This window comes from Vicia villosa, unplaced genomic scaffold (genome assembly GCF_029867415.1).
Source record: "Vicia villosa cultivar HV-30 ecotype Madison, WI unplaced genomic scaffold, Vvil1.0 ctg.000747F_1_1, whole genome shotgun sequence".
NCBI lineage: Eukaryota > Viridiplantae > Streptophyta > Magnoliopsida > Fabales > Fabaceae > Vicia > Vicia villosa.
The window spans coordinates 731615-741108 of NW_026705336.1; the positions used below are offsets into that span (position 1 = coordinate 731615).

The 9494-nt window shown below is 38.2% G+C and overlaps 2 protein-coding genes across 2 annotated transcripts; one reads left to right on the top strand and one right to left on the bottom strand.

Annotated features, from left to right (window-relative positions):
• Positions 1–207: 207 nt before the first annotated feature.
• Positions 208–2037, bottom strand: LOC131630903 (uncharacterized). Its single transcript, XM_058901645.1, has 2 exons — positions 1357–2037; positions 208–1095 (listed from the first exon to the last, which is right to left on the bottom strand). Exons 1-2 carry the CDS (start codon positions 2035–2037, stop codon positions 208–210), a joined length of 1569 nt encoding a protein of 522 aa, XP_058757628.1.
• Positions 2038–8394: 6357 nt separating this feature from the next.
• Positions 8395–8826, top strand: LOC131630904 (uncharacterized). The gene has a single exon (XM_058901646.1). It carries the CDS (start codon positions 8395–8397, stop codon positions 8824–8826), a length of 432 nt encoding a protein of 143 aa, XP_058757629.1.
• Positions 8827–9494: the final 668 nt, after the last annotated feature.

A 9494-nucleotide genomic window follows, 5' to 3' on the forward strand; every position in this document is an offset into this window, starting at 1 on the left:
AACCACTTGTCATTGTCAGGGAGAACCAGAGAAAACCCAAAATAAAGAAAACCACAAAACAACCATGTCCAAAAAAAAAGACCAAAAGATCACCAAAATAACAGAACAACCATTACAACAAAACAACCACTACCACTACACTACCACTACCAATTACTCCCCCTTTTTAGCCACAAAAGGAGCCAAAACATATGCAGCTCAGCAGAGCTAATGATCAGACCCATCACTGTCTTCATCACTAGAGCCACCAGGATTGTCATCACTTGAGCTACTAGTCCATTCAGCAGCATCACTACTCCCACTCTCAGCACCCTCAGCCTCTTCCTCAGCTTCTTCCTCAGCCTCTTTGTCTTCATCCATATTGTCACCACCCTTTTCACCAGCAAGATCATCATCTGTAGACTGCTCAAGACTGTGGATGAGATTTTCAAGTTTCAGCTTCCTGTTGTCCAACTCTTGACAAGTCTCTTTTAGCTCAGCAATAAGAAGAGCTTTGTTCACAGATTTGCTGGGTTGTGATGTCCCAGCAGATGTCTTGTCATCAGACCTCTGCAGCAGCTTGTAGTGAAAAGACAAAGCACTCTCCCTCTTACATACAGAATCTTTACTTTTCAGAATTCCAGGGTGTTGCTTGAGGATTATTCCACATATCAGAGATGGGAAAGCAATGGGAAGCTTGGTAGCAGAGGTACCAACATGCCTCATAGTTTGATCAAATATGTAGGTCCCATAGTCAAATTTTGTCTTGGTTCCCACAGCATATATGAATCTTCCTAGGCCAACAGCAATGGTGGAAGTGTGATTGGTAGGCACCCAGTTAGCAGCACCAATTTTGTGCAGCAATGCATACCTGACATTAAGAGAACTAGCAGACAGTTTGCTCTTTATGGGCCACTTCTTAACCTTACCACCAGTGATAACCTTGCAAACCTCATTATCAGTCACTTCAAGCTCAGGTTGAGCCTCAGCATCTCTACCTAGATATAGGTTGATAACAGCAGGGGAAAAATATATACACTTTCTTCTAACATACACCTTATGAAAATCATCAGTTGTTCCATCACCACAATCTTGAGACAAATTCACAATAAATTCCTTCACCAGCATTTCATAACACTTTGAAAAATGAGTAACAGTTTTAATCAAACCTGCAGCCTTGATGAGCTTCATGACCTCTTAACATTCCAGAGCATCATTTGCTAATTCTCTTTCCAGAGCCAGCCTTCTTTGATAGACAAACTTCCACTGGATAGCATTTGAAGCATAGTGCAAGTAAATGTTATCCAAAGGAACATCACGAACCTTTGTGGAGGACTTTGTGACAGCAATCTTCTTCTTGGATGGGATGTCAGGGACATCACTTAAGACATCATCTTCTGGGACAGAAACACTTCTTTCCTTCCTCTTCTTCACAGTAGCCTTGCTCCCTGTGGTTGAAGGTTCAGCAAGGACCTTCTTGACCTTCTTTATAGTGACCTTCTTTTGAGGAGTAACCTGAGGTTTGGAGAAATCTTGATCACAAGCCTGTTTGCCCTTACGAGTCTTGACTCTATGAGAGATGCTAGAGATGAGTTCATCATCAGCAATGTCAATAGAATCATCCAGATCATCCAGATTCACAACATCATGCACAGTAGGACCTTCATTAGGGGTTTCTTTAGAAGCAGCAACATGAACCTCTTCAGCTTTCTCAGGCTCAAGAACTTCAGCATCTTTAGTACCAGATGTTTCAACATTAATAGCTTCAGATGTCTCAACTTCTTTGGCACCTGGGTTCTTCTCATCAGTGTTATCAACCGATGTCTCAACATCACCCTGATCTTTGCTAGCATCATCTTGACCATCTTGATCATCTTTGCTGTTCTCAGAGGCAGACATCTGGGCTAGAGGAACAGATATCCCATCAACCTTGTGCCCTTCATTCAAGATTCTTGTGACAATACCTGCGATCGCATTGTGAACATAAGCAGAACCCTCTCTACCTTGAACAGAAAAGGTTTCAGGAACAGATCCCCCAGTTGATTTTCTTGCATGCATCTTTCTTGGTGGATTACGAACAGTATCGGTAGCAGGAACAGAGTTCAATGGCACAACATCCAGCACAACATCTTGATCACTCACAACATTTGGTGCCTAGAACCTGATGCTGTTTCAGAGGTAGGAGAAGATTTCTTTGAGGGAGAACTCTGAGACATGGTGAGAGAAAGTGGAAAGCTGGGTAAGGGATTGTGAATGCAGCAACACAGAGAGATAGCGTGAGTGTGGAGGAGAGGTTTTGGAGGAATGGAAACCGTTTGGGTAACTTGTAAAAGGGGGGGGGAAATACACTTTAATGTGTAATGATATCAAAGATTTGGAGAGAGAAATATTGCTGGCCCCACACCCAATTAATTGCTATAATCCTTCACAAAGACAAATGCCTAGTTTGCTTCTTAGATTTTCAAATTGATTTGCATCCAAGGCTTTTGTGAAAATGTCAGCCAATTGAAGGTTTGTAGCAACATGTTCCAAGGCAATTATTTTATCTTCAACAAGATCTCTAATGTAATGATGTCTAATATCAATGTGCTTGGTCCTGCTATGCTGAATGGGATTCTTTGAAATGATTATGGCACTTAAGTTGTCACAATATAATGTCATGACATCTTGTGTGACATTGTATTCTGTTAACATTTGTTTCATCCAAACAAGCTGAGAGCAGCTACTTCCTGCTGCAATGTATTCTGCCTCTGCAGTGGACAAGGACACACAATTTTGTTTCTTGCTGAACCATGAAATAAGATTATTACCCAAGAAGAAACATCCTCCTGAAGTACTTTTTCTGTCACCAGCACTTCCAGCCCAATCTACATCAAAATATCCAGTGAGAATAGGTTCACACCCATGAGAGTAGAGCATTCCATATTCACAAGTACCATTCACATATTTCAGGATCCTCTTGACTTGGTTGATATGGCTGATCTTAGGATCTGCTTGATACCTAGCACACACCCCAACAACAAAAGCAATATCAGGTCTACTGGCTGTGAGATACAGCAGACTTCCTATCATGCTTCTATATAAACTTTGATCAACACTGGTTCCCTTTTCATCTTTGGACAACTTTAAGTGAGTAGGAGCTGGTGTTCTTTTGTGAGAAGCATTTTCCATTCCAAACTTTTTAACAATGTTTTTAGCATACTTACTCTGAGAGAGAAAGATTGAGTCTTCCATCTGTTTAACTTGCAGCACAAGAAAATAAGTTAATTCTCCAACTAGACTCATTTCAAATTCTGATTGCATCTGATCAACAAAATGTCTAGTCATCTTGTCTGACATCCCCCCAAACACAATATCATCCATATAGATTTGAGCAATCAGGATCTTTCCTCCTTCATCTTTAACAAAGAGAGTTTTATCTATTCCTCCTTTCCTGTACCCATTACCAGTAAGAAACTCAGTTAGTCTCTCATACCAAGCTCTAGGGGCTTGTTTTAGGCCATAAAGAGCTTTTCTTAGTTTGTACACATAGTCAGGATGATTTGGATCAGCAAAACCTTTAGGTTGCTCCACATAAACTTCCTCACTCAGGTATCCATTCAAGAAAGCACTCTTCACATCCATCTGATATAGTTTGAATTTTAGAATACAAGCAACTCCTAGCAGTAATCTAATTGACTCAAGTCTAGCAACTGGAGCAAAGGTTTCATCAAAGTCAATTCCTTCAACTTGAGTGTATCCTTGAGCAACTAGCCTTGCTTTGTTTCTGACAACAGTTCCCGGTTCATCTGACTTGTTCTTGTAAACCCATTTTGTTCCAATGACATTAGTACCTTTAGGTCTTGGTACCAGCTTCCATACTTCATTCCTTTCAAACTGGCCTAGTTCTTCCTGCATGGCATTAATCCAGAACTCATCTGTTAAGGCTTCCTTGACATTTTTAGGTTCAATTTTTGACACAAAACAAGAGTTTGAAACTACTTCCCTTGACCTTGTAGTAATTCCACTGTTGAGATCACCTATAATAAGTTCACTAGGATGATTTTTTTGAACTCTTATTGATGGACTCTTGTTAGGAAGTTCAGTCTCAGATTCTGTGATAGTAGGACTGCAATCATCTTCTCTGGTAGATCCTTCAGCTGTAATATCCCAGAATGTTCCGACATCTTCTGTGACATCTGCTTGATTGTGGTCATCATCAACCACAACATTTATGGACTCCATTATTATTCTGGTTCTTGAGTTGAACACTCGATAGGCTCTACTGTTCGTAGAGTAGCCCAGAAAGATTCCTTCATCACTCTTGGGATCCATCTTCCTTCTGTGATCTCTATCAGCAAGAATGTAACACTTACTACCAAACACATGGAAGTATTTGACAGTGGGTTTTCTTCCCTTCCAGATCTCATATTGGGTGGTAGAGGTTCCTTTTCTTAAGGTAACTCTATTATGGACATAACAAGCAGTATTCATGGCTTCAGCCCAGAAGTAGATAGGAAGATTCTTAGCATGGATCATGGCTCTGGCTGATTCTTGAATAGTTCTATTTTTTCTTTCAACAACCCCATTTTGCTGTGGAGTAATAGGGGAAGAAAATTCATGATGTATTCCTTCAGAGGAGCAGAAATCAGCAAACTTTTGATTCTCAAATTCCTTTCCATGATCACTCCTAATTCTCACAACACCATTTTCTTTTTCTCTTTGAACTCTTTGACATAGGTCCTTGAAAACATCAAACACATCTGATTTTTCTCTGATGAAATTTACCCAAGTGTATCTGGAGTAGTCATCTACCACCACATAAGCATATTTCTTTCCTCCAAGACTTTCTATTTGCATTGGTCCCATCAAGTCCATATATAGCAGTTCAAGAACTCTGGAAGTAGTCAGATGTGTAACCTTCGGATGTGACATCCTGGTTTGTTTTCCTACCTGACATTCACCACATATTCTTCCTTCATCAATTTGTAGCTTAGGAATTCCTCTCACAGCTTCCAGAGAAATAATCCTTTTCATACCTCTTAGATGAAGGTGACCAAGTTTTTGGTGCCACGGCTTTGCTTCTTCTTCCTTAGAGCATACAGTAGAATAGCTGGATTCATGAGACACCCACAAGTAGCAGTTATCTTTGGATCTGACACCCCTCATTACTACTTCCTTTTCTTCATTAGTAACCACACACTCAGCTTTAGTGAAGTTGACTTGGTATCCTTGGTCACAGAGTTGACTGATGCTTATAAGATTAGCAGTCAGGCCTTTGACCAACAAAACACCTTCTAAATTTGGCACTCCTGAACAGTATAATTTTCCAACTCCTTTGATTTCTCCTTTAGCTCCATCACCAAAGGTTACATAACTAGTAGAATGACTCTTGATATCAACAAGCAGATTCTTGAGTCCAGTCATGTGTCTGGAACATCCACTGTCAAAATACCAGTCTTCTTTGGCTGAAACTCTAAGAGATGTATGGGCTATTAAAGCCATATTTTTAGGTTTCCATTGTTGCTTCTGGATGGGCATGATCTGCTTAGGTTTGTAGTAAGGAGCTTGATCTGGGTATCCATATAATCTGAAGCAAAAAGGCTTAATGTGTCCAAATCTCCCACAGTAATGACATCTCCATCTTTGAAACTTTCTCTTCATTTCACTTTTCTCGTGATGTTGAGTCACATGTTTTGACATCGGTTTCAACATCTCAGCTTCAGGTTTAGTTCTGCTACTATCTTGGGAATGTTTCTTTGCACCAACAAATCCTATACCAGACATATCTCCTGAACTTTTTCCAACCTGCAAAATCTCCTCCAACATATCCGTGCCACTGTTCAACATTTTTACAGATTTTGACATCTGATCAAGTTTGGATTGTAACATGATAATTTCACTATTCAGTTCAGATATAGTTTCACTAAGCCCTTTGTTATCAGCCTCCAACTGAGCTATGTATTTCTTCTGCTTTTCACCTTGTTGACACACTTCAGCACTTCTGATACACAGCTTTCTGTAGGAGGTTGCCAGCTCTTCAAAGGATAGCTCATCTTCACTAGAATCTTCATCAGAATTGCAAACTCCAGTAAGGGCTGTGACATGTTTGGCTGATTCTTCTTCAAAATCACTCTCAGAATCTTCATCAGACCAGGAGACTGACAATCCTTTCTTTTGTTTCTTGAGATAAGTAGGGCATTCAGCTCTAATATGTCCATACCCTTCACATCCATGACATTGAATCCCTTTGCTGTGATTGTACGTTTAGCTCTTCTGCCAGAGTCATAAGATCTATTGATGTCAGATGAGATGTTCTTGGCATTAGGTCTTGGCTTCTGATCCATTCTTCTCATAATTTTGTTGAATTGTTTGCCAAGCATAGCTATAGATTCAGATAGATTCTCTTCTCTACTTTCCTCTACTTCTTCTTGAGAGTTGGACACAAAAGCTATGCTTTTGTTCTTCTTTTCAGAATTTTCACTGATTCCCATCTCAAAGGTTTGAAGAGATCCAATTAACTCTTCTACCTTCATTTTGCTGATGTCCTGTGCCTCTTCTATAGCCGTAACTTTCATATCAAATCTCTTAGGTAGGGATCTAAGAATTTTTCTCACCAGCTTTTCATCAGACATTTTCTCTCCCAAAGCTCCTGAGGTATTAGCAATATCCAGTATATTCATATGAAAATCCTTAATACTTTCATCATCCCTCATCCTTAGATTTTCAAACTTTGTAGTTAGCAGTTGAAGTCTTGACATCTTCACTTTGGAGGTGCCCTCATGAGTAGTCTTGAGGGTATCCCAGACATCTTTGGCTAGTTCACATTGGTGCACCAGTCTGAAAATATTCCTGTCAATTCCATTGAATAAAGCATTTAAGGCTTTAGAGTTGCCAAGCGCCAATGCCTCTTCATCTTTGTCCCATTCTTCCTCTGGTTTAAGAGCTTTCTTGCCATCTTTATCAGTAATAACAGGATGTTCCCATCCTTTGTTCACAGCTCTCCATGCTTTACTATCCACGGATTTCAGAAAAGCCACCATGCGAGGTTTCCAATAATTATAATTAGAACCATCCAGAATGGGTGGTCTAATCACAAATCCACCACCTTCTTTGTCCATAGTACCAGAAAATACTGTCCCTAGATCTCACCCAGTAAAAACAGGCAGGGTGCCTGCTCTGATGCCAATTGAAATTCTGGACTCAGACACGTGATGTCTAACAGGATGTCACGACATTACTATCTGAACGTTTTTACACAAAAGAACAAAGAGTAAACAGAAAAACAACACAGGAAAGTTGTTAACCCAGTTCGGTGCAAACACACCTACATCTGGGGGCTACCAAGCCAGGGAGGAAGTCCACTATAAGTAATATCAATTAAAGGTAATACAAATCAAGATTACGCCTTTCACTTAATATCTACCCAATGCAACTTCAATCTAAACAACTTAGACCAGAGATCCTACTCACTCCCCCTCAATCACAGCAGTGATGAAAACTAACCAACGAATAACAAAAGAAGACACTCTTCAAGGACACAACTTGATCTTGCTTAAAAGCTTTGATCAAGTACAATAGTACTCTTGCTTAAAAGCTTTGAGTACTTCTTACAACTCAAAACAAAACGCCTAGACCAAGACAATCATCATGATGATTGTTTGGCTTACAAGAAAGCTACAACGAAAGACTTAAAAAACAAAGAACTCTTAAAGTTTCTCAAACAAAAACCCTAACGTCAACAGCAGCACCTGCGTGGAATAAATAGCCTTCATACAATACAGCAGCTGGGCCTTGGATCTACAAAATAGTTTTAACCCTAATAAAACTAATCTCCATAAATCAAGGAACTAATAATAATAATCATCCAAGACGTCCTTGAAACAGATCAGAATCCATCATTACCAAATAAAGCGCATAGGATCTTATCAGATCACATAACCATAAATAGTAATAGAAAAGAACGAACAGCTGCGAATGTCATGACATCGGCCTTGACATCAGGTAAAGGCCTGCATAAGAAAAGACTTCACAATAGCAGAATGCATGTCATGACACCAGTTTTGACAAGATAGAACCACAACTAGTTTTACCAAAAATTACAGCCAATCAACAACATCTACAGATTTCATCTCTCAATACTAACCACTATAGAGTAAAGGTTGTACTCTTCATTTTATTTTATTTTTTTGAAAATTTAGTATACTTCTATTGTAGTATTCAGATTTTTTTTTTCATTTTAGTTTTTCTCTGCTAATATATGTTTTTATGTTTGTTTGTCATTTTGTTTTAATATTTTTAGGAGAATAATCCAGAACAGTAAAAAAAAAATATATATCTTCTACAACTATCAATTTATCTATTCTTTGGTGTCCTCCGCCCTTGGGATGGGTTAAAGTTAATATCGACGGTGTGGCTCGTGGTACTCCAGTTACTATGGCATGTGGTGGTATTTATAGAGATAACAATGCTATTTATTTAGGAAGCTTTTGTGATTATATAGGAGAAGAAAATTCTGAATTGGCTGAGCTTTGGGTAGCCATGCTTGCTATTGAGAAAGCTGTTAGTTTGGGATGGAGGATGTTTTGGATTGAAACAAATTGTTTACTTGTGGTGAAAGCCTTCTCCGATCCGGCTCTTGTTCCTTGGAAAATAAGATCTCGTTGGCGCCGTTGTCATGATTTGTCGCAAAGTATAGATTTCATGATATCGCATATTTATCGGGAAGCCAATTTTTGTGCTGATTATCTGGCGAATATAGGGCATAGTAGTAGATCTTTTTGTTGGTTTAGGTTTGTTCATCCTTTTATTGTAAAGGATTACCTTTTAGACAGGGATGGTATACCTAAATTTAGGCTCTTTCGTTAAGGGGTCTTGGCTTGGTCTCCCTTGTGTTTCTTTGTGTAATCCTTTTTTTTGTTTTAATAATATTTTCAGCTTATTAAAAAAAATATATGATTTTAAGCAGCAACTTTTACAATCAATTATAATCTTTGGAGTCTATTTAAATCATTAACTATTATAAATAAACTCTCTAAGATTGTCTTATAGTTTAAAAAATATATTAGTAATTCTGAAGCAGTTTTATGATTGAGTTTACAAAACTTTATATCTTTCTTAAATTAGTTTTCGTGAGCATATCACAACAAGTCATCATAGAGTTCAGGAACACATAATTGAAGCCTTATCTATAATTTATAACTAAAAAAACCCTTTATTTTATTGTTTTAATTATAAATGAAATAGTGTGTGATTAGTAACTTCCGTCGGTTATCAAAATTGTGGGTCATATTCGCATTAATCAAAAGTGTTACCAGGTCACTTTCTCATGAACAATTACTTTCTTTTTTTTAAATTTGAAGATAGAGACATACATGTAGAATAAATACTTCATACTACATAGTGATTTAACTTTAAATTAAAAAATATAATTTCTTACATAAAAAATAGAATTTCTTACATAGTGATACTTCATATTTTATTCTTGATTGCACATTAAAAAATAGACAGACATATATGAGAGTATATCACAAAAT

Bases quoted from the DNA above. Each gene is read 5' to 3' on its own strand.
- LOC131630903 (XM_058901645.1), bottom strand. From the start codon at position 2,037: ATGCATGCAAGAAAATCAACTGGGGGATCTGTTCCTGAAACCTTTTCT. The intron at 1,096-1,356 runs GTCCCTGACATC...ATGCTGGTGAAG, and splicing joins AAGATGATGTCTTAAGTGAT to GAATTTATTGTGAATTTGTC.
- LOC131630904 (XM_058901646.1), top strand. From the start codon at position 8,395: ATGGCATGTGGTGGTATTTATAGAGATAACAATGCTATTTATTTAGGA.